The sequence below is a fragment of the Phyllobates terribilis genome, unplaced genomic scaffold (assembly GCF_046119375.1).
Source record: "Phyllobates terribilis strain yellow unplaced genomic scaffold, ASM4611937v1 Scaffold_211__1_contigs__length_3443825, whole genome shotgun sequence".
Classification (NCBI taxonomy): domain Eukaryota; kingdom Metazoa; phylum Chordata; class Amphibia; order Anura; family Dendrobatidae; genus Phyllobates; species Phyllobates terribilis.
The window spans coordinates 1,679,575-1,705,477 of record NW_027362971.1 but is presented as its reverse complement, the minus strand read 5'-3'; the positions used below and the strand labels follow the sequence as shown (position 1 = coordinate 1,705,477).

Genomic DNA, 25,903 nt, shown 5'->3' with positions numbered 1-25,903 from the left:
AGCCCTGCTTGACCACCGATACGGAGCCCGCACAACACAACACTTCTGGTGCTGCCGGGTTCCTGAGGGAGGGACCCTGCTTCCTGCGATCCCGCTCCACCACCACCACAACTCCCTGGTCCGCTACATTCGGACTATAAGACGCACCCCCCATTTTCCTCCCAAATTTGGGGGGGGGGGTGGAGTGCGTCTTATGGTCCGAAAAATTTGGTTAACATGTGTATCTACCAATTTTACTTTATAGCTAGGAATATATATTCGGTATTGTCAGTGGAAAAAACGCCACATGAATTAGACGAACTGTGATGTCACTTGCCCCCGCAGAGCCCCTTTCCTGCCCCAGCTACGCCCCTTTTTGTCGGAGCTAAGAGAAACTTCCGTGAAAATGGTAAAAGTTGCAGAATTTTTGCACAGTTCCAAATTGCACAAAAATTTTAGTGACTTTTCAAAGCAATTTTTGCCAGAATTTGGATGAATCAGAGAACATGAATGTGAACTCAGCTGAAAGATGTAGACATAGAACGTGTCTTTAATGATGACTCTGGCGGTGAATAACATCAAACAGCAGCTGCTATTTTTTATTGTATAGCTTCATTTTACGTAAGCAAAAATACACTGTAATATCATTGGAATATATTTATAAGTGGATCTTTATGGACAGTGAGTGAAAACATTTATCGGATTGGTCATTTCATCATTATACAATCAAATACAAAGGATTTATTTTTTCACAACTGGTTTGTTTCTTCTGAGGACATTGGAGAAGTTAAATTATCAAGTTCACCGGACTCTGAAAGAAAGGAAAAAAAGTCAGATTGAGTGATATATGTTACTGGGAATACTGGTTTGTAGATTATAATTCTTATGATTTAGTCATCAGGACAGACATCTTTAAACTTCTGCATCTTACCGATGTCCTAGAATGTCAAATTGCATCTTGAAATGGCAATCGTGAATTTGGACTTTTTTATAGGGGTTGCATGCTGCAAGTGACTACGGAATTCGGATCACGCGCACCCATATAAGTCTATGGGTGCATCTGAAATATCGGCCTGCACTCGAATGTCATCTGAGTGCAGTCTGATGTACACTCACAGAGACAATGGAGAAGATAGAGAAATTAAGTTCTCTGTCTTCTCCGCACCTGGGCTGAAATTCTCTCAAGCAAAAGAATCGGAGCACACTCAGATGACACTCGGATCAAGCTCTGACAGCGTTTGAGCCAAGTGTCATCAGTATGATCGGCCTGATTCTCTCGCATGAAAGATTATACAGCAGTGTGAGCTAACCGTTAAAGGGTTTTTATAGGTTAACATTTTTTGACATAGGCATCCTGTGAGTAAAAAAATGGAAAATCAGCTTATTCCCTGCCACTGCAGCCCTGTCTCTTTGCCACGACTGCAGCTCATGACCACTGCAGTCAATCACTGGGTCCAGCAGTCTGTATTGGGGGGCACTGTGGGGGGGTATAATTTGGAATGGACTGTTGGGCATCGTGGTACTGTGGGGCTGGCATCATGTGGAAAGGCCACTGTGGGGGCATCATAATGTGTGTGTGGTGTGACTTGGGCATCTTACTATGTGGTGGGAATGCACTGTGGGAGCATCATAGTGTGAGTGTGTGTGTGTGTGTGGTACTGTGGGGGCATCATACTGTGTGTGGGGCAATGTACTGTGGGGGCATCATACTGTGGGTGAGATTGACTATGATGCATCATACTGCGTGAGGGAATGCACTGTTGGGACATCATACTGTGTGGATGGAGCACTTTGTGGCATGAGGGTCAATTGTGTAGCTAAATAAAAAAAATAGGTATCTCTTTCCCCCTAAATCACCCCCGCCCTCAACAATGGCCAAAACAATGTGTCACTGCCATTGCAATTGTCTGTGGCTCATGAGAAATAATGTTACCATCAGTAGCATCTAGCAGAGCATATCCTTAGGTAAGTTGTGTATAGGATGACTGTGTATAGGGTGATTTAAGCCTTTTCCCTAATTTGGGCTAGACAGAACATTGTACAGAGCTGTACTTACCTTTCAGATGTAAATATGTTAAAAATTCAATCAGCGTACGCAGGACTTTCTCATCGGACACAGGTCTAAAAAAGTTTCCTGGAAAACATAAAAAAAATATTAAAATGCGCGTGTCCTATGTAAGGAAAGGCTTAGAGATGTGGCTGTGCTTTTTATGTTCTCCCTTTGGCTTCTCCATGCAGGGACCGTCCACTGGACTCTTTTCCTCTTGTCCGTACTCTTCTCTCCAAGCCCAGCTTATAATGCAAACTTTGCTTTCGTAGGCAATGCAGCAGCATTTTATCATCACACAAAGTTCTCTGCTTTCATCCCTTTTTTTAGTTGATCAGTTTCCTGTGTTCTCATCTCATCACACATGAGGCTCTCTATTTTGGCGCTAATGTCATTCATTCATGTAATGTCCATTCATCCTCTATAGGATTGCCAGTAAAACCTTAGAGGGGTTGTCCACTACTAGGACAACGTATTCTTCATCTAAATGTTTGGCTCTGATAAAATAAAAAAGCCTATACTCACCTCCAGTGCCGGCGCTGTTCCAGCGGTGTCAGCACTCATGGTCACGGGGCTCTCGTGCGGTTGTATGACACGTACCCGGTGCCCAATCAGTATTGGCGTCACTGTCCCCGCTTTCTTACGGATTGAACATAAAGAGGACGTGAGATATCAATGGCAGACTGGACTTCTTCTTCATGTTCAAAATGTCCGAAGGCGGACGAGAGCCCGGGAATGCAAGTGCCGACACCGCTGGAACGGCGCCGACACGGGAGGTTAGTAGAAGCATTTTTACTTTATCGGGGCAAAACATTTAGATCAAGGAGGGGTTGTCCTAGTAGTGGACAACCCCTGTAACGCAACATTCAGCAGTCCCATTAAGAAAGGGTGGAGGGCAGGTCGCTTATGTGTTCTGCCTCTACACCCTTACATGGACAAAAGTTCCTCAATTTGCCGGTTGGTCTAGATCCCCTCTGTTGGACCACGACTAATAAGTAGGTAGGAGATAATTTATGGGGGCAGCATGGTGTCTAGCACTGTTAGCTTTGTGGCCTCCTGGGTTAAACAAGTTCTCCAGGACTTTAACATTGATGGCTTATCCCTAGGATAGGTCATCAATGTCTGATTGGTGGCGGTGCAACACCCAGCACCCCCGCCGATCAGCTGTTCCCGGTGTCGGTGGTGGCTGGAAGTGCACAGAGCTCCGTCCACTGTATAGTGCCTGCTGCCTGGTACAAACCAGTAGGTGGAGGATGTGCAGTACCCAGTAGCGGCCACTAGTCAATCGGAGCCGTGCTGTGCAGCTCTGCAACTGAGCAGTTCCAGCCAAAAGCGGAACAGCTGACCGGCAGGAGGTGCCGGTTCCTCACCTCCACTGATCAGACATTGATGACCTATTAAAAAATCCCTCAATTTTCAAAAGGAATTTTTAACAACAAGTTGATTATTTTTTCAAGCAATTTTAACCATTCGTGATGTTTAGAACTCCTCTTTAACTTATATCTGTACAAATCATAATGTTTTTGTAACCGGTCCTGGATAATATAAATACTATTATTAATATCAATTGTTAATGCTCCTCTGCAATCTACAGAGAATACCAGCTTATAATATATACACATATAAAATATATAAATTAATGAACTAATGTATTTTATGTTTCAAAATCTATGAAAATTCTAAATGCAATAATAACCTGACATGGAATAAAACAAATGGCATCTGGATCTTATTTCTTAATTGTAGACAAATAATCCAATTGTATCTCCCATCGCTGGGGTCACATTCAGGTTAAATATTGTACATACTTCCCAATTGTATTTCAACATTTTAATGATTCCATCATGTTTAAACTGCAATAATCATTAACTTGGCTCCAACTTTCTTTAAGTCTACGTATGCTGGGACGGGGCTTTATGTTAGGGAGTACCGGTGTCACACTGGTGCCGGACGTACAGTAATAATCTGATACTGTAGTACAATAATAGTAAAATAATGCAAAAACAATAGGAAACGAGAGGGAATACGGATTATAATAATCGTCATACTATATTTTATATATATATATAGCTAATTAATATATTAATGTCTCTCTATGTATAGGCTAGCCATAAAGTATATATCAACCTTTTAAAGGGAAATTTGTCAGCAGGTTTTTGCCAGCCTAATCTAAAAGCAACATGATACAGGGGCAGAGATCCTGATTCCAGCGATGTGTCACTTACTGGGCTGCTAGTTGTAGCAATGATATCCTGCTGATGAAATAGTGATTTTATCACTACAGGATTAGTAAACCTGCTGCCATGTAATCCTCCATATTCATGAGCTCTGTATAACCCCGCCCCCACCAGTGACTGACAGCTTTCTGCCTATGCACAGTGTACACAGAGAGCTGCCAATCAGTGTTGTGGGCGGGGTTCTACAGAGCTCAGAATTCCAATCAGTGGTGTGGGCGGGATTATACAGAGCTCATCATTCCAATCAGTGGTGTGGGCGGGGTTATACAAATCTCAGCATTCCAATCAGTGGTGTGGGCGGGGTTATACAAAGCTCAGCATTAGAGAACCGCTAGATCTGCAGCAGAGAAAACATGGATTGTGTCAAAATGACAGCAAGCAGCCCAGTAAGTGACACATCCCGGGAATCAGGGTCTCTGCCCCTATATCATGCTGCTCTCAGATTACATAGCAAATACCTGGTTCAGAGAACTCTTAGATCTGCAGCAGATAAATCAGAGATTTTATCCAAACTGCAGCAAGCAGCCCAGTAAGTGACACATCGCTGGCATCAGGGTCTCTGCCCCTACATCATGCTACTCTGAGATGGGGTAGCAAACACCTGGTGACAGATTCCCTTTAATAGCTTTTTATTGGTTATTTATGGCTGCCACTAGGGGGAGCATAGAAGCTTTGCATTCTATTGTTTACCATAGAAATGTATGCAGCAAGTTTGTAAGCTCCCTCTATTGGTGACTGCTATAGGCCAGAAATTTAGTATTAAAGGGATTTCTGAAACCGGAAAACTCCTTTTTCCCAGCTGCAGTTTGTTTAAGAAACAAACTTTTATTGACTCACCCTCCCCAGGTCCAGTCTCCACTACTGCTCCGGATGTCTGTTAATGTCTGCAACACATCGACAGCAATACAGCCAATAACAGAAGCTCAGAGCCTGATTGGCTGCAGCGCTGTGTAAATGACAAAAAACACAGCAGCAGCGGCAGAGACTCAGTGCAGGACCTGGGGAGGGTAAGTAGAGAAAAGTTTTTAAAAAAATAAAAGAAAACAAGCAACAGCTTGGGGAAAGGGGTTTTCTGAAACTGGAAAACCCCTTAAACCTCTGCAGAAATCTGGACTTTTGTATTAGAAAAATTGAGCTCCAACCACAATAAAATGAATCTGTACATAACTGTGGAACAATTAATGGTGTCCAAGGGTGGAAATTCATCTTAAAGAGGACCTGTCACCGGGTCAAAAGTGGCCAGTTTTTGCTCTTATTTTAAAAAAAAGAATATTTGGGAGATCTGGAATAAAAATTGGTCACTTTTGACCGGTGACAGGTCCTCCGTGAGGACTCGCGAGCAATTAAAGTGATCCTTCACTAATGCTGTTTCTAACAGGACACAAACTTTCTTTTTACTGAATATATCATTCACATAGACACAAATTTCCTGATCATTGCTGGTTTCTTGGGTCTCGTACACAAAGAAATGCTGTATATTATTGTAGACATGGCTTTTATATGTTGTCTCCATAAAGGCATTGTATTTTCCATACAATTACCGTAAATGAAAGAGTTTTCCATCATTTTCAGTTTTTCTCAATATAGTTTTTATTATGATTATTATTATTAATTTGCAGGTTTGGGCAATATTATTAGTAATAGTAATTTTCAGTTTTTCTCAATATATTTTTATATTAATAATATTTAAATGTATGATTATTATTAATAATAGTTTATTATTCCTAATAATTTTCACGTTTCACAATCTTATTATGAATCATAATTTTCAGTTTATCTCAATTTATTATTCATAATAATTATTAGCATTTTTTTAAGCTATGATATAACATGTTATAAATACACGATCAAAATGAAAATGATTAAATAAAATAATACTGAAGAATTACATAATATACTAGTAAATAATTATATTGGGACAAAAATGATGACATAATAGTACTACTACTACTACTACTAATATAATAATAATAATAATAATAATAATTAATAATCAACATTTTCATTAATGTCAATAATAATAATAACAATGATTATTAGTTTATTGTTAATAATAAAAAATGCATAATAATAATAGTTATTATTAATAACATTAATGAAAGTGATTATTAATAGTTTATATTATTAATTCTTATTGTTATTCATTTTTTGTCCCAATATAACTATCTATTTACTAGTATATTACGGATTTCTTTATTATTTTATGTAATCATTTTCAGTTTGATCATGCATTTATAAAATGTTAGATCATAGCAAAAAAGAACTGCAACAGAAGTAAAATAACCATTAGTGTAATAATATAACTAAATCCTGACTTGCTCCAAGGAAAATGCACATTTACATTCATTTTATTAATACAGCTATGGAGATTATGATCACATTGCCGAAATTGGATTAAAATTCCATGTATTTAACACTTACATCTTACGGGTAAGAGAAGCAGAATTATGGTTGATGTGGTTTTATTGGCAGCCACTAGGTGGCAGTAGTTAGCTTTCATTCATTTTTGATTTCCAACCAATCTGCGACAATATAATTAGAGCGCACATTACCTGACTTTACATCCTCTTCTATCTGGAGCTCACGTTTCCCAGCTAATCCATGTTTGTCATTGAAAGATCTGTGGTTATCTACGGCATCTGGTAAATAAATCAATTGTTGCAGTTACTTCGGATGGTTTCTGAATATTATGGATGTGTCATGTCGTTTTATAAACATAAAGGTGAATGGTTGGAATGCACATTACTAGTACAAGAGAAGGCACAGATCTGCAAACATAAAAAAGTATTATTTATTAGGATACAATGAATGTCCACTCAAACTCTGAATGTTTATGGAGGCTGCATGTACTGAAGCTTGACTTTGTTCAGGTGATCTTCAGTATGAGACACACACTCGGTAGTTTTGGTAAGTGGAGATCCTCAGGGGTGTAACTTATACCAATCACACTTTCGTTACCTACCCTATAAATAGGCAGTCATTGTATATTTTTGAGGAAAAATACACTTTAAGGAAATCCTTTATACATGACAGTCTAATATTTGTGGAGCTGTCCCGGGAGGTAGGGGTTGTGTCCCCCCTGCCTTCAACTGTATCTGTGTGATGAGAACACAGATACAGTGGAATACAATGGTGGACAAGGAGCCAACAGATCCCTGCTTCACCATTTCTAGAAACTGAAGATCCTACAAAAACATTCAGGTCAAGTGACCTGAGGGTCTGGATAGGTCCTTCAGACACTACCTAAACTAGCAGCAGAGGCCAGTAACAGCAGGGATGTGATGCTTGTGTGGGGGCATCATACTGTGTGGGGGAACTGTGAGGGGCATCATACTGTGCATACCAAGAAGCAAGGTTAAAGGGATGCTCTGAAACCAATATCGATTTTCATTCTAAATGTATATCTATATCTAATCTCTTTTGTAATATACTTTAAATAAAAAGTCCCTATCATTCTCTTTAACGGCTTTATATATATTTTTTTACCTACCTCCGTTTTTATGACACTTTATTTGATTATCTACTGTGCATACTGGGATATTCAAAAGGGACGTCATCAGGGAGCAGAGGCTTCGGTCACTGCCACAGCCTCTGTCCTCACCGTGAAACGAAGCATTATCAGTGATGTACGTTTCAGGGGCTGGGCTAGCCCCTTCTATACTGAGCATGTGTCGGTTCTCAATTCCAATGTATGCTAAGTACGAGCTCACTTGACACTGTGTGGTGTTACTTTCAATGCACAGTGACAGTGCGCTCCCTCACCAGTTCTAATGAGAAGTGACGAGCCGGCAAGAGAGTGTAAGGTCAGTGTGCATTATAAGGAGAGAACCCGGTAACCAGAAAAAGCCGAGACCAGAACAGATGTCACTTTTGGGGGCGGGGCTGATCTCTGTTGGCTGCTTTCTCTCCTTACAATATCCACTGGCAGTGCGCTCTCTTGCCGGTACACTCTTCACTTCTCATTAGAGAAGTTTTTGTTTACTTTTGTTTTCCGGTTGTTTTTTTCACTCCATTGAATAATGAAAAAACCCCTAGAGGTTTTTTAAGCAAAAAAACGATAGCAAAAAGCTTCAAAAAACATCCAGTTGCCTTCCGTGTGTCTTTTGAGCTTTCCCATTGACTTGTATTGTAAAGTACATAACATTTTCCGAGTGGAAAGAATGGACATGTTACTACTTTTATCCGATTGGCGTTTTTAGAAACCTGAAGTGGTTATAAAACGTTCGAAAACCTGAACATATGAACTGCGAGTTGTTTTTACGTAGAAATGCAAATGTTCTTTCTTTTGATCATTTTTTCATAGGTTTTTCAGGCGGTTTCCGCCGCAGAAAAAGAAATCATGTGCACATAGCCATTAAGTTCTTTTGGAAAATAAAAATCCCACCCCCCCCAAAAAAAAAATTATAATTTTTGAGGATTTGGAAGTTTATTGCCACAACATCTGCATCTCCTAAAAAAAGCTTAGCAAAAATTGAAAATGAAAAAAACAAAATAACCCACTATACTCACCTCCACTGACGGGTTGAGACTGTCAGAGCACCAGGAAAAAGAGCCACAGAAACGCCAGAGGAGATCAGTACAGAATATTTCTTTTGTTTTATCCAAAGCAGCAAATCTATAGAAAATTCTGCACCAAAATCCAAACAATTTCTGAAGATTTTATGCCTCTTTTTATTTTTTTTGTTATTTTTGCTTTTAGAAAATTGTGCATTTACAGTTATGGATTTAGGATACATTTTTTACATTTTACAGAAATGGGATAAAGATATATTTTTCCACCTCTAATAGCCTTTTAATTGGGAATTATTAGTCGTGAAAGAGTCTTTCCAGGTTTTATGTAAAGTAAGTTTAAGTATTTTATTATCTTCTATTCTGGTTTTGAATTTTAAGGATTACTTATTTAAAGGTACGCTCACATAAACATGGGGGACTCTTCTTTTCCCATTGAAATGGGAATTTTCTTAACCAGTAAAAGATGATCAATACTACCTGAAATAAAGGATGATGGCTATTAGCCAGTCTAACCAAGCTGGCATCTGGCAATACCAGACCCACATTACGCCACTTTCATTCCGTTAATTAAAACGAGTGCAGAATCACTACCGGAGATTCAATTGAGTGATATAAAACAGGAAAATTAAGTGCTAGACCATTTATAAGGGATAATTCTGCAATTTTAACCCCAATTTTTGTTTTTTTACAGCCACATCCATATGTCACTGTCTAGGTGCACAGCAGAAACTACTGCATGGATATGTGTGTAAATAAATTGACATAGTATTTCCTATCCTATCATGTCTTGATATGTCCCATATATTAAAATGTTTCATCTCCATTCTCAAAAAAACTGATTTTATTGCTCAGTGCCTAGGTTACCGGCCACCACTGCAATCTTGCTGCTGTGACCTAACATGCACAGTCCTTATGAGCCCATTCCAATAGAGCTTGTAAGCACTATCCTGAACGCAGGCTAGGATCACTGGAACATGACGTTAGCGCCTGATCCCAGCTAGCTTCAGGGCTTCTATATGACAGCACTGAGAGTGCAAGTTGTGCAACAATGCTGCTAGATAGATCTATCAATCAAGCTGGAGAACCTGCCCAACTGTCAGTCAATAGAACCTGCCCCCGGCAAGCAGGAGGCAGTGGAGCAGAACGCACATACCAAAGAGCATGAGACAAATCCTTTAATCTAGATGCAGTGCTTCTATATAGCAGCATTGAGAGTGCAAGTTGTGCAACAATGCTGCTAGATAGATCTGTCAATCAAGCTGGAGAACCTGCCCAACTGTCAGTCAATAGAACCCGCCCCCGGCAAGCAGGAGGCAGTGGAGCAGAACTCACCTACCGAAGAGCATGAGACAAATCCTTTAAACTAGATTCAGTGCTTCTATATAGCAGCATTGAGAGTGCAAGTTGTGCAACAATGCTGCTAGATGGATCTGTCAATCAAGCGGGAGAACCTGCCCAACTGTCAGTCAATAGAACGCGCCCCCGGCAAGCAGGAGGCAGTGGAGCAGAACGCACTTACCGAAGAGCATGAGACAAATCCTTTAAACAACTAATTAATAGATCAAGTGGGATCACTGATTGCAATTAATACGTATAGAAACCTGGTCATCTTAGTATTTAAGATTTAATTAAACATGCATGTTTTTCTTAACCCCTTAATACCGGGCGATTCTTTGTTTTTGTCCTCACGCCTTTTCCACCCTTTCTTCTGAGAGACACTTCTTTTGATTCATTTTTTTTTTTATTTTCTCAACATAGCCATTGAGCGAGCTGTAGTTTTTAACGACACTATTCATTTTACCAAATATTCTACTGAAAAATAGTAAAAAAAAATCTAATTGGGTTGAATTGAAATAAAAAAACAGCAATTCTGCTGTTGCTTTTTGTTTGGTCTTCTTTTTACATCATTTATGTTAACCTGGTAACTTTGTTTTATGAGTCAATGTGGTTTACAGTGAAATCAAATCTATTTAGTTTATTGTTTTTTTTTGTTGTTGTTTTAATGTGTAAGAAAAAAAATTAAAACAAATGACTCCATTTTCTGACATCCATAACTTCTCTATTTTTTGGTTGATAGAGTGGTATGGGGTCTTGTTTTTGTTGGGTGAATTGGAATTTTTATTAGTAACATTTTGGGCTCCATAATACTTTTTTATTTATTTTGATTCCATTTTTGAGCAATTAATATGACTAAAAAACAGCAATTTTATTATTTTCATTTTTTTCAATGTTGACATTAACCATAAGGGATAAATATTTTTTTTCTATTTTATTAGTTCGGACAATTACGCACACAGCACTACAAAATCTGCATTTTTAACTTTTTTAAATTTTGCTACTTACATTATATTAATAGAGGTAATAAATTAATCAATTCAACTTTTATATTTGTCTTTTTTTATATTTTTTTTACATTTTTTTATTAATTTCTTTCACAGACTTAAATTTATGATTGATTGCCTATACTGTTATATAATTACTAAACCCCTAGGAAGCCCAGCTATACATTAAGTGTGAACATCCTCTGAACATGTATGTCAAATGTTGCCAAACTATCTGCCCATAGGCTCAGTTATGTGTAAAAAAACAAACTTTTCTTTACTTACCCTCACCAGGTCCAGAGCTGTATCTCCGCCTCTGCCTTGATCTCTGTTGAATGGCTGAAGTGCTGTTGATGTGACATCACCACTGCATCTAAACAACAGAGACCAGGGCAGTGGTGGAGACACAGCGCTGGACCTGGGGAGGGTAAGTGAAGCTCAGATTACTTTTTTTTTACACCTAACTGAGCCTGCAGGCAGAAGATTGATGAAAGTGGACAACCTCTTTAACCGAAACATAAAGTTTATTCTTCTATTGTTGGTTGAAAAAAAATCATAGGTCAATCAAATTCAACCTTTCTTGATCAATTATACTTTATCACTAGATTATTTAAAACCCACATTACCATTCGTTATTGAAAAAGCAGTCTCTTTATAAATGTTGATATGCCGTAGTTTCTGTCATTATTACCGTGTGGTCGGCATTCCACAGTCTGACTGCACTGACCGTAAAGAACCCTTTCCTATTTTGATGCTGGATCACCTTTCCTCCTCACTTCTCGAATGTCCCCTAATCCCTTTTAAGTCCCTTTAGAAGGGATATATCGTTGAGAGTTAGAGATGAGCCGATGAGGCAAAATTCTAATTCGCCTGTTATTGTGTTTTTCCCTGGTAATTAAATTTGCATTGAACTCATTCTCTGCCAGTTTAATGTCTCTTATTGTGCTCTGGGGTATCTATAGATCCCAGAGCTAATAAACATAATATATATATATATATATATATATATATATATAAAAAAATCCTTATCCCCCCCCGCCTCCCACCTCTCTGGACCCTCTGCTCCTCATTGCATCTTCTGATCCTCCACCGCTCATGGTGGAATCTTCAGACCTTTCACCTACTGTTCCGGGCTGCCGCCGGAACTCCCTCCCGGAGGGTTCTGCACAAGTGTGCGGGTGGTCAATAGCATAATGATGTCACGATGTGCACTGTGACTTTCCTGTTTGCATGCGCAGAACCATTCTGGGCACTATGACAGCCAATAGTCCTCTGGCACAGTGGGAGAGGCCCAAGGATATCATCATGAACAGCGGGGAATCAGAAGATGCAGCGAGTACTGGACGGGTGGCGGTGAGTATTGGCAGGGCCAGAGAGGTGAGGGGTAAGGTGAGTATAAAGATTTTTATTATTGGCCCACTATACACTGTGTTCCAAATTATTATGCAAATAATATTTTCTCAGATTTTCCCAAATTACCTATATGAATTGCAGTCATTGTAATTTTCCAGTCAAATAACTATTAGAGTACAATTGAAAGTTTTTTGTACAAACTGCCTATGATAACAGTATATTTTAAAAAAAATAAAAAACTCAAACTGCACTCAAAATGCATGTTCCAAATTATTATGCACAGCAGAGTTTTCAACCTTTTCATTTTAATAAAGAACAAAAAAATGGTCATTTTTGAAATTATAAGCATTAGCAGGTTATTACAAACTGAAATGAAACAGTTTTCAACTCAAAGCTTTATTCTAGGTGATGTTACATTAGCACATAGGACCCCTTGTTCGAAAGGAGCTTCTGAACTCTCTCGCCCATTGAATTTGTCAGGTTTTGGATGGTTTCTGCTTCAAATGTTTTGCATGAGGACAGAATACCCTCCCAGAGCTGTTGCTTAGATGTGAACTGCCTCCCGCCATCATAGACACTCCTTTTGATGATGCTCCAGAGGTTCTCAATGGGGTTGAGGTCAGGGGAGCATGGGTGCCACACCATAAGTTTGTCCCCTTTTATGCCCATAGCAGCCAGAGATGCAGATGTGTTATGTGCAGCATGAGATGGGGCATTATCATGCATGAAATGATCTCGATGGTCCAGATGGATGGAGTGGAGGATGGCTGGTTTATGGACACCCCATGCAAACACGGCTACGGCGCTAACAAGGAGGAGGTGGAGTAATGTTTTGGGCTGGAATCATGGGGAGAGAGATTGTCGGCCCTTTTAGGATCCCTGAAGGGGTAAAGATGAACTCCATAATGTATGTTGAGTTTCTCAAACAGCACTTCCTTCCATGGTTCAAGAAGAAGAACCGTGCATTCCGCAGCAAGATCATTTTCATGCATGATAATGCCCCATCTCATGCTGCATATAACACATCTGCATCTCTGGCTGCTATGGGCATAAAAGGGGACAAACTTATGGTGTGGCACCCATGCTCCCCTGACCTCAACCCCATTGAGAACCTCTGGAGCATCATCAAAAGGAGTGTCTATGATGGCGGGAGGCAGTTCACATCTAAGCAACAGCTCTGGGAGGGTATTCTGTCCTCATGCTAAACAATTGAAGCAGAAACCATCCAAAACCTGACAAATTCAATGGACGAGAGAGTTCAGAAGCTCCTTTCGAACAAGCGGTCCTATGTGCAAATGTAACATCACCTAGAATAAAGTTTTGAGTTGAAAACTGTTTGATTTCAGTTTGTAATAACCTGCTAATGCTTATAATTTCAAAAATGACCATTTTTTTGTTCTTTATTAAAATGAAAAGGTTGAAAACTCTGCTGTGCATAATAATTTGGAACATGCATTTTGAGCGCAGATTGAGTTTTTTATTTTTTTTTAAATATACTGTTATCATAGGCAGTTTGTACAAAAACCTTTCAATTGTACTTTAATAGTTATTTGACTGGAAAATTACAATGACTGCAATTCATATAGGTAATTTGGGAAAATCTGAGAAAATATTATTTGCATAATAATTTGGAACACAGTGTAGATCAGAAAAATGGCGGCCAGTGGCCGCAATTTTGCTATATCCAAGCGGAAACGAATCACAAAAAATCCGCATTTTGGCAAATATGGATTTTTGTAGAATTCAATTCAACTCAAATTTGTTCGCTGATCTCTATTGAGAACTTTTTGCTACTATAGACAACCTGGTCCATAATTATAAGTTCAAGCTGCAGAATTCCAATGAGGTAGGGATAAAGCTAACTTGGATGGGGTTCCATGACATGAAGTCTTCAAAGCTTCTTTGCATCAGCTTGCTTTATAGCAATGCACATTCATAGCCTGCTCCAAATAATGTTATGACCTTATCAGCTGTCTATACTACTATATACTCCCATTGATAAATCTTTCTAGATTTAGCAGAGGAAGAATTCATACAGATGTTAGGGCTAAGCAATGGCACCACTTACATCAAGGAACGTGCTAGGGTTGGCAAAATAAAGTCACAAGATTTCGTCATTGCTGATGTTCAGGTAAGTGCAATTTTAGGAATTGGAAGATAATCCAATCCTAAAATTCTAACCCCCCAAAAAAATATGCTAATTAGAACTAGTGATGGAAGACAGGAGTATCTTGGCCAATCGGATGATGTTGCTAAGAGCCATCCTCCCGAAATACTGAACAGGTTCATCTCTATTTCTTTATAACCTCTGCTGTTATCATTACACATACAGTTCATATCATTGAGAATGAATAGGTATTTTTGAACCCCCCAAAAAAGATTAACCATAGCAGCGACTAGCTCCAACTAAAGGATTCCCTGATCAACCTTAAAATTGCATATAAACCAAAAATCCATATAAAGCCTACTTTTAGTTTATTTATACCACTGATGAATGTCAATGTCTCTTAAGATGGCTGTAATGCCCCACTATTTGGGAATCATACAGTATTGTATTGTTACGTTGCTATGCAATAAGGTTTGCCTTTTAGAAGTTTGTACTGTCTCTCTCCCTGTTTGTCTTCTCTGCCCTGATGTCGTAACTCCTCCTCCTCCTTTTCTTACTAAATAGTGTATGTCAGTGATGTTAAGAAGCTCATGTCTTTGCATCTCTGGTTCTAAATAGTCTCTTTTACGTACTGTATTTGTGCATAACTACAAGAATTCAACTTGAAAATGGAATCTTCATATGTGAATCTACAGCTATCTGATGAAATCTCTTCGTGTGAGTACTGGTACATAGAAACAGCCAAGAAACTGTGTCTCAAGAGCTTCACACTCGCAGCCTAGTTATGGAGTCAGAATAATGGCCATACACACTTGATATCTTTTGGCCAAACGACAGTGATCTCTCCCAATTCTCCCATACACTGGAATGGCCGGCCGAGTATTTCTATGTTCAGCAGTAAACACAAAATAGCTATACATAATCGATATAGATCCATATTACTGCAAAAATGACCTAAAATTCGGACGGACCATCATACAATACTACTGGAGAATTTCTGCATGACAGAAAAAGTGACGGCCACTAAAGTCCATTTAAGAATTGTGCAAAATATTTTTATTGACACATAAATATAAATTTCATATATATATATACACAAGTAATCAGCAGCAAGGGGACAGATTGATGAAGACAAAAATACATTGTAAAAACATGTGAAACCGTGGCAGCATACAGCTAACCAGAATAATAATCTATCGAGAGCTCAGTTTTATCAGTGGCAGCTCAGCACCACTGATAAAGGTTTCTTCCGAAACGCGCGTCGCGGTGACGCGTACAGTGGTGCTGAGCTGCCAGTGGCTATCCAGGTAATTGCTATGCATAAATATATCTTATAAATGCTTGTTGCACATTGCTTTGCTTAGTACGAGATCTATTACTATGAACCCTGGATTCCATGATTCTATATACATGAGTTAATATTATCATGAGAGTATTATATATATATACACGTTTTGAATATATGAATTATATACACATGTATAAGTGACTCTCGATAGATTATTATTCTGGTTAGCTGTATGCTGCCACGGTTTCACATGTTTTTACATTGTATTTTTGTCTTCATCAATCTGTCCCCTTGCTGCTGATTACTTGAATATATATATATATATCTGAAATTTATATTTATGTGTCAATAAAAATATTTTGTACAATTCTTAAATGGACTTTAGTGGCTGTCACTTTTTCTGTCATGCAGGAATTCTCCAGTATGTTCCCTATCAGCAGCTGATCTCCTCTCCGGATAAAAAGATCTTGAATTCCAACCACCTTTTCCTTATGTTCCCGAAATCTCCTCTGAGGGGGACAGTCTGGAGACCCTTATACACATTAGATAGGCTGATTTTTATCTAGTGTGTACAGCGACCTTTAAAACTGGACATATCTGAGCTATAGTACTGATCATGGAAGGAGACATTTTTCTGTCCAGCTTCTTTGCAGCTTAAAATGGAATGTGACATGGAAGAATGAAAAAAATAAAAAATGTACATATGTAGAGACACCAAATACTAAGTTAATGTCCATTTAAAGCCTAGTAAGTTTCAGTCCCAGAATAAGTATACAATGTAAAGTAATGGTACTGCTTACGTGGTCCTAAGAGATAACCAGCGCTATTCAATGTCCAGCCACGTTTCTCTTTCCCCTGTGAAAACAATCATCGATTATCTAATAAGCTTAATGATATTCATAGATTGTTTAGTTGACCCTGATACCAAATAGTATCCAGACTCATGCTCCTTGGGAGCCAAAATAGTTCAACAATTGCACACTGAAAATACTTTAGCCAGTTGAGAAAAGTTTGGGCAATCTTCAGTAAGGGTTCCTTTGTTTATTGTTACAGCATATATATGTATATCTATCTATATATACAGTACAGACCAAAAGTTTGGACACACCTTCTCATTTAAAGATTTTTCTGTATTTTCATGACTATGAAAATTGTATATTCACACTGAAGGCATCAAAACTATGAATTAACACATGTGGAATTATATACTTAACAAAAAATTGTGAAACAACTGAAAATATGTCTTATATTCTAGGTTCTTCAAAGTAGCCACCTTTTGCTTTGATGACTGCTTTGCACACTCTTGGCATTCTCTTGATGAGCTTCAAGAGGTAGTCACCGAAAATGGTCTTCCAACAATCTTGAAGGAGTTCCCAGAGATGCTTAGCACTTGTTGGCCCTTTTGCCTTCACTCTGAGGTCCAGCTCACCCCAAACCATCTCGATTGGGTTCAGGTCTGGTGACTGTGGAGGCCCGGTCATCTGGCGTAGCACCCCATCACTCTCCTTCTTGGTCAAATAGTCCTTACACAGCCTGGAGGTGTGTTTGGGGTCATTGTCCTGTTGAAAAATAAATGATGGTCCAACTAAACGCAAACCGGATGGAATAGCATGCTGCTGCAAGATGCTGTGGTATCCATGCTGGTTCAGTATGCCTTCAATTATGAATAAATCCCCAACAGTGTCACCAGCAAAGCACCCCCACACCATCACACCTCCTCCTCCATGCTTCACGGTGGGAACCAGGCATGTAGAGTCCATCCGTTCACCTTTTCTGCGTCACACAAAGACACGGTGGTTGGAACCAAAGATCTCAAATTTGGACTCATTAGACCAAAGCACAGATTTCCACTGGTCTAATGTCCATTCCTTGTGTTCTTTAGCCCAAACAAGTCTCTTCTGCTTGTTGCCTGTCCTTAGCAGTGGTTTCCTAGCAGCTATTTTACCATGAAGGCCTGCTGCACAAAGTCTCCTCTTAACAGTTGTTGAAGAGATGTGTCTGCTGCTAGAACTCTGTGTGGCAATGACCTGGTCTCTAATCTGAGCTGCTGTTAACCTGCGATTTCTGAGGCTGGTGACTCGGATAAACTTATCCTCAGAAGCAGAGGTGACTCCTGGTCTTCCTTTCCTGGGGCGGTCCTCATGTGAGCCAGTTTCTTTGTAGCGCTTGATGGTTTTTTCAACTGCACTTGGGGACACTTTCAAAGTTTTCCCAATTTTTCGCACTGACTGACCTTTATTTCTTAAAGTAATGATGGCCACTCATTTTTCTTTACTTAGCTGCTTTTTCTTGCCATAATACCAATTCTAACAGTCTATTCAGTAGGACTATCAGCTGTGTATCCACCAGACTTCTGCACAACACAACTGATGGTCCCAACCCCATTTATAAGGCAAGAAATCCCACTTATTAAACATTACAGGGCACACCTGTGAAGTGAAAACCATTTCCGGTGACTACCTCTTGAAGCTCATCAAGAGAATGCCAAGAGTGTGCAAAGCAGTCGTCAAAGCAAAAGGTGGCTACTTTGAAGAACCTAGAATATAAGACATATTTTCAATTGTTTCACACTTTTTTGTTAAGTATATAATTCCACATGTGTTAATTCATAGTTTTGATGCCTTCAGTGTGAATGTACAATTTTCATAGTCATGAAAATACAGAAAAATCTTTAAATGAGAAGGTGTGTTCAAACTTTTGGTCTGCACTGTACGCATATATATATATATATATATATATATATATATATATATATATACACATACGGGACATACAAAAAAGACTAGGTATGTGCAGAAACTCGTGCCTGCTGTTCCTCTGGAATCTATATTATACTTATGAAGAAAGGTTTACTAAAACCAGTTTTGTTTTATCTATAGAAGAAATACCTAATATGTTATCTCCATTCCCCACCATTAGAGGTGCTGAAATGTCCTTTCTTCTCACCTCCCAGAATGCATGGTTACCTGCCCTGAGCTGAAAGCCCACCAGTTTGTTTTCCCTGTTTACAATTTGGCAGAAAGGAGAGCAGGAGCAGGGAGACAAAGAGCCCACTTTCATTAGAGAGATAAAAACACGTCCCCCACTTCCTGTAGACAGATTGACACCCCCCACTTCCTGTAGAGCAACAAGACTCGCGCCCACTTCCTATAGAGACAAGTACCCGCCCCACTTCCTGTAGAGACAAAGACCGCCCCACTTCCTGTAGAGACAAAGACCCACCCCCACTTCCTTTGGAGAGATAAACACTTGCCCTCACTTCCTGTAGAGAGAATGATCACCCCCACTTCCTGTAGAGACAAAGGGCCTACTTCCTTTAGAAAGATAAAAGCCGGCTCCCACTTCCTGTAGAAAGAATGACACCCCCCACTTCCTGCAGAGCAATAAAGACCCACCCCCACTTCCTGTAGAGACAAAGATCCCATTTCCTTTAGAGAGATAAAAGCCTGCTAACACTTCCTGTAGAAAAAAAATACACCCCTACTTCCTGCAGAGCAATAAAGACCCACTTCCCGTAGAGACAAAGAGCCCACTTACATTAGAGAGATAAAAACCTGCTACCACTTACTGTAGAGAGAATGACACCCCCACTTCCTGTAGAGACAAAGACCCACCCCACCTTCCTGTAATTCGTCTCTGCTGCTTGAAAGGATTACTCTTGACAACAAGAAGTGGACAAATTAGACAGAAGGGACTAGTGTTCTGCATTTTGGAGTGATTTTTCAGGGGTAAGAAAACATAATTTAAAAATGAAGTGATTTGCAGATTGTCTATTTAGCACATTGTCTGTCAAATGAGATCAAGTTATTTAAAAGTACAGCTACCATTTATAATTGCTTATGATGTGCCGAAAGAGAAAATACACCCCTATGTTGAGCATGGAACCAGAAATGGAGCTGTGGAAACCCTGCATGATGCTGATAGCTCAAGATCAGGGCAGCATTGGCAATAAAAGTATGTTTGCTCAATACATTTTTATGATGAACATTTTACAGATATTTTTAGGATGTGGACAACCCCTAAAACTAGAAGACTAAAAGATCTAAGTCTTATAAGAGAGTTTGGGACAATTTTTTGCACAGTGTGAATTGCAGGGGGTGTATGCACTATTTTCTTCATCCCATAAGGGTAGTGTAGAAAAAGACTAAGCTGATTCATGAGTTTTCTAGGCACTGTGAAAATTGCAAAAAGCCTTACTATTCATGCACAATGTCATGTCCATTTTTGGCACAGATTGAATAATTTGAGTTGAAAAAGATTGTCAAAATTTAATTATAATGTTGTACAAAATCTATAGTAAAAGAAAAATTGGATGGTGTAGTGTAAAAGAAACAAAAACCCATACCACAGCTCAGAACGTAAGAGCTGCAGAACCACCATCACTACCACTGGCACCAGCCGCCCGGGCAGTAGTACTACCAAATACAGACCACAATTGTCCTCCTTTGCCTCTGGCAAGCGTATTAGTTGGGAGGAAACGGGGGTATTGTTGAATATAGTGCACATCACTCATCTTAGTCACAGCATGATAATGTTAACTCTGACAGTGACTCTGTCAGTATTAGTCAGTATTTTGCACAGAATGGTCATCCTGATCACAAATGACTAAGAGAGAGAACTTTTGGACTTTTTTATTTTATTTTACAAAACATGAAAAGTCTATCAGTGGGTTGTTTTATTAAATGGGCTGTTGGTTACTACCAGGTTAGCATCCCTGTCTATAGTGAGGTCACATTAACATTACTAAGGCTATTTTACGTTAAAGAGCTTCAAAATAATTAGGTTAAGCCATAAAAGAGATCTTAGAGCATTGCACAAGTCTTTTCGGGGCAATTGGAGACTTTGCAGTATTGAAATCTATGGCAAATCGATTCGATGCAAAACTACTTTTTTTTAATTTATCAAACCTGGCAGATTTTTATTTCAAAAGATTTGATCATCTCCTTTAACTACTACTGTGTCCCAGGAATCATGACAGTCAGATGGTGCCTCTTTGGCACTATGTCTGCATATTCGTGAGAGATTTTGTCAGTCAGTGTTTGCTATTGTCTACCGCCACTTTAAGTGTGGCCAAGTAGTACCATAATCTCTAATCTTATCTGAAAAATGTCCTGTTAAAATTTGAATGTGATACTCCACATCCTTAGCAATGATAGTATAGACGAAAACTCATTCATTTAAAGAGGTTGTCCACTACTCTGATATCTATCCTTACAAAGGTTCATCAATGTGGAATATAAGATCAGTGGCGGTCCAAAAGCAGACACCCCCACAATCATCTGTAAACAATTTACAGAGCTGGAACAGCACAGCGCCGTACACTGTAGTGGCAGTTCTTGGTACTGCAGCTCAGCTCCAATTCATTTCAGTAGGACTTGAGCTGCAGTACCTGAGATCGGTCACAGTAACGTGTACGGAGCTGTGATATTGTGCTTTGTACACTGTTAACAGCTGACTGGTTGTGATATCATATCAGATTTTGGGCCGCCACTAATCTGATATTGATGGCTTATACCATGTATGGGTCATCAAAATTGAAATAGTAGACAACCCTTTTAAATGAACGAGCTTTCATCTATAATACCAATGCTAAGGATAGGGGTTAATTTAAAAATCTTTCTTAAAAATCACAATTAGGCCACGTTCATACGTTCAGTATTTGGTCAGTATTTTCCATCAGTATTTGTAAGGCAAAACCAGGAGAGGAGCAATCAGAGGAACAGTATAATAGAAACACGTCACCACTTCTGTATTTTTCACCCCCTACTGGTTTTGGCTTGCAAATACTGATATTAAAAAAACTCACCAAATACTCATCGTGTGAACGCGGCCTTATAATAAATATCTAAAAAAATAACTAAAAAGCTTCATCAATTAGGAGAAACTTTTCTATAATGCACATTCATGACCCTAGCCATACATAAAAAGTCTATGCCATCACAGATACCCATATACACTAATAATGCCCATGCCCTCATGCTCTCACATTTAATTGGCACATCCTTTGGGTCAGGAGAAGAATTATTATTTGGTTTGTAAATTATATATTAGAAAATATACTTACGGTTAAGACTAGTCCAAATGTCTGTGAGATAGTGGCACATAATATTAAAGATACGAACAGGAGACCTGTGCACTTTTCCATCTGGATGAACATAGTAGAAGAAAACAAAAAACGTCTAAGTAACAAAGGAAAAGGACACAATACTCAAAAAGTATAAATCTCACTGTAAATGTAGGTTCAAACAATGATTGAATGAAATCGATTCCCTTTTAACAAGAAGGCAAAAAAACATTTTAAATATAAAGACATATAAGCAGAAATGTACCAAGAATGGTCTTAACCGGGGAAAAAATTCAACTTGGTGCCCTCTCAACTTATAACTTTATAAGTCTCCACTTTGGCTCCCAGTATCTAAGGCACATGTTCCTCCAGCCACCTTATTACCCCTGGCTAGTGTACACTACTTTGTAAAATTACAAATGACAGTATCTATATTTTTATATAATACGCTCAATTTTATATGTTAGAATTAAGTCAAGGGTTTGTTCAGAAATCTTCAGGTCACGTCAAACTCTTTTGTGCCCTTGTTGAATGTGCTTGACCTAAAATGTCACTGCTCTTGAACATCTAGTATCATCAAGGATGACAGCATAAAGCATCTTATCCAATATTTCACATAAAATAAATCAGCTATGTTAAAATCTTGCACAAATATATGTAATATAATTGCACTATTTAGTGTGTATAGCAAAGGGAACGTCATTTACTGAAGAAAATCAACAATTAAAATATTGTTCTAGAAAAGGGAGTTATAATTGTATTAAACATCTTGAAAATACATAGAAAGAAAGCAAAAAGAAAGAAAGAATGAGAGAGAAAGAAAGAAGGAAAAGGAGAGAGAGAAAGGAAGAGAGAAAGAAATAAAGAGAGAGGAATAGAAAAGGAGGGAGAGCAAGAAAGAGAGAGAGAAAGAGTGAGAAAGAAAAAGAGAGAAAGAGAGAGAGAAGGAAAAAGTGAAAGAAAAAAAGAGTGAGAGAAAGAGAAAAAGAAAGAGAGAAAGTAAGAAAGAAAAAGCAAAATGCAAAGAAAAATACAAATAAATTACAAATATTGTTCTATAAAAGTAAGTTAGAACTGTATTACACATCTTGACCATACATAGAGAGAAAGAGAGAAAAAGAAAAAAATGAAGTAAAAAAATAAATGACAAATATTGTTCTATAAAAATAAGTTATAACTGTACTATAAATCTTGAATATACATAGAAAAAAAAGAGAGTAAAGAAAGAATGACAGAGAAAAGATGAGAGAAAGAAAGAAATGGAAAGAAGGATAAAGAAAGAAAAGTAGAGAAAGAAGGAAAGAAAAGATAGGAAAAAATAAGACCAATATTGCTCTATAAAAGTAAGTTATAACTGTATTCTGTATAAGTGTATCAAGCTGTATGTTTGAATATACATAGAAAGAGGAAAGAAAGAAAGAAAGAGAAAGAAATGAGAGAGAAAGAATGAGAGAAAGAAAGAAGGAAAGAAAGAAAGAAAAAAGCAAAGAAGAATAAAAAATAAATCACAAATATTGTTCTATAAAATTAAGCTACAACTGTATTACATATCTTGGACACAAAGAAATAAAGAATGAGAAAGAAAGGACAAGAGAAAGAAAGGAAAGAGAAAAAGAAAGAAAAAAGTAAGAAAAAAAGAGAAGAAAAGGAAAAAGGAGAAGAAACAGAAAGAAAGAAAGAAGTAAGAAAAGAAAAAGAAAAAATAGAATAGTAGAATGAAAAGAGAAGAATGAAAATGCAAAAAGAAGGAATGACTAAACTTGGAAATAAATAATCTGAAGCACACATAATATAAAATAAAAAGTAGCAATGATATTGAAAGAGCAGACAGACCTTGATGTGACTTGCGGCTCTGTGTCTGCAGCTTCTCTGTCTGGTGTCTTGCAGTGGAGGGCTACCGGTGCTTCCAGCTGGCATACAGAAGGAGTTATGCTCTGCAGACTTGTCCAAGAAAAATCTCAGCAGGAATCTCAGTGCATTGTAGGACAGGCAGGTCTCCCCTGGGCGTTTGTTGTATCTGCTGTGGGGATTGGCTATTTATGGTCGGCACCAGGATCATATGGACCGCTCTCCCTCCCTGAGGGCGCATGTGATGGAGTCAGACGTCACTGGATCATTTCCACTCCACAAGTCACTGCATTAAGGGAGGGCAAAAATTACTGCAATTCAATTAAAGGTACTTTGAAGCAATATGAAGGCAAAAGACAGATAACAGCCCTGGCAATTACCTGTGATTATGGCATGGGTGGACAGTTTGTACCAGTCCAAGAAGCTTCATCCTACTTGCCTCCTCTTCTTTGGCCACTTCCTTCTATACACACAAGATAATGAATGGGGGCATTATATTACTCTGCCTCTGGTTATAGAAATTTAAATATGTTTAAGTCCGGCCAGAGGAATAAAAAGAACGAATCTACCACTTAAGAATGATGAGAAGAGTAAGCTATGAATAAAAAAGACATTATACGCAGCGCCTTCATTGCTTCTCCATAAGACCGTCATCACATTAGTGCGTGAAGAACGTTGTACTATAAAGATTTGTGACTTACAGAGGAGATGAGTAAATATTATTGTCGATTATGCCAGAAAACGTCGAAAAGTCAAAACTAGAATATATAACCCAAATTATAACCATATAATAAATGCACAGTATGTCCTTAAAGACTAAGGAGGATCGATGAAGCCATACTGTCGTCATGTTCTGGAATCGGCTGATATAATTATATTTTCTTGTATTTTTTTTTGTTACTGTGGGATTTTTGCAGTTTATTGGTTTTGTATTTATTAGTTAACGTAATCATCAAATACGTATGTGAAAAATGCTCATTTTACTTCCATCCAGTGGAGTTAACTGATGTTCTGGTCATCCTGCAAATAGCATTTTGCTTATTAGAAGTGGTCAGTCTATTTCCTAGAAATGCAGGATGTGGGTGGCTGCCATTATCATTATGTACTTATATGAAATCACATGTTCCTTAAGTAGGAAACTAAAGAGTATGTAAACTATATATGAAGGTGGATGGGGTACAGGGGTCATCAGGGTCAGGGCATGCTGACTGATAGACATTTAGGTAAAATACTAAGATACATTTAGCATCTTGAGGATCTCGACAGTTCTGTTAGGGCGTATTTGTAAAGTCAGGGGATTTTGGGATTGAGTTTAGGTGAAGTATTCCAGTTTGTCAATGAATCTAATATAGTTTTTAGGAAGATTCATCAATCCTTTGAGGTTGCATTTGATTTCTCTGTGATGTTATTCAATTAATGAATGGTCAACATCTCCTTTCAACTTTTGTAAGATGCAAATCCCAAAAATGCCGGCAACCATGACAAATTGTTGAATATAGGCATGGACATGAGGTTCTAATTCTGCCCGATGTCTGAACACAAGGCCATGAGAATCGTTTAGATTTAATTCTAGCTGTGTAATCCCTTAATTGGTGACTTACTCATATACAAGCTGTGTATAGCAAGCTGCACCATCATTTGGAGCCGATAGGCTTTTCAATCAATCTCTATGGTTATAGGGGATATCCGAAACATTGGAGTTTTATGGCTATGGTGCTAAGAACTTACCGGTAGGTGGTTGTTAACTACTTGCCTGTTCTGCCCTGCTACAATCTGTCCGGGTTCAGACCGGTGATTCTCTGGCTTTATTTGACCTCAAACAATCACAGCTAGGGAGCCGGCTGTCAATCAGCATGACATTGGCACAGCCGCCCCGTTGACAGAGCAGAGCAGAAGAGAAGGAGCTACTTTGTCAATGTGACATCCCAGGAATCAGGAGAAACACCAGCAGAAGCGGCCCATGACTGCTCTGAGCCAGAACATACTGTCGCAGGGCAGAACATGCAACTACCTGCTGGTAAGTTCTTCTTTTCCTATATCTGCATTTTCAAGACAATACTAGTTATGCATTTTCTTGTGCCAAGTTAGTGAATAAGGACATTATGTTTTGGCAACACGCTCGCAACTCCATCAATAAATGAGATTCG

General features: G+C 38.6%; 1 protein-coding gene across 1 annotated transcript; it reads right to left on the bottom strand.

The window, feature by feature from the left end:
• Positions 1 to 548: 548 nt before the first annotated feature.
• On the bottom strand, positions 549 to 23,956 carry LOC141213721 (galanin peptides-like). Its single transcript, XM_073665303.1, has 6 exons — positions 23,742 to 23,956; positions 21,909 to 21,989; positions 16,645 to 16,699; positions 6,816 to 6,902; positions 2,036 to 2,113; positions 549 to 790 (listed from the first exon to the last, which is right to left on the bottom strand). The coding sequence occupies exons 1-6, from the start codon at positions 23,823 to 23,825 to the stop codon at positions 729 to 731; spliced, it is 447 nt and encodes a 148-aa protein (XP_073521404.1). The 5' UTR covers positions 23,826 to 23,956; the 3' UTR covers positions 549 to 728.
• Between the last annotated feature and the right edge of the window lie 1,947 nt (positions 23,957 to 25,903).

Bases quoted from the DNA above. Each gene is read 5' to 3' on its own strand.
- LOC141213721 (XM_073665303.1), bottom strand. From the start codon at position 23,825: ATGCCAGCTGGAAGCACCGGTAGCCCTCCACTGCAAGACACCAGACAG. The intron at 16,700-21,908 runs GTAAGTATATTT...TTGTTTTCACAG, and splicing joins CATTTGGACTAGTCTTAACC to GGGAAAGAGAAACGTGGCTG. The intron at 6,903-16,644 runs GTAAGCAGTACC...TTTATTTACCAG, and splicing joins TGGTTATCTCTTAGGACCAC to ATGCCGTAGATAACCACAGA.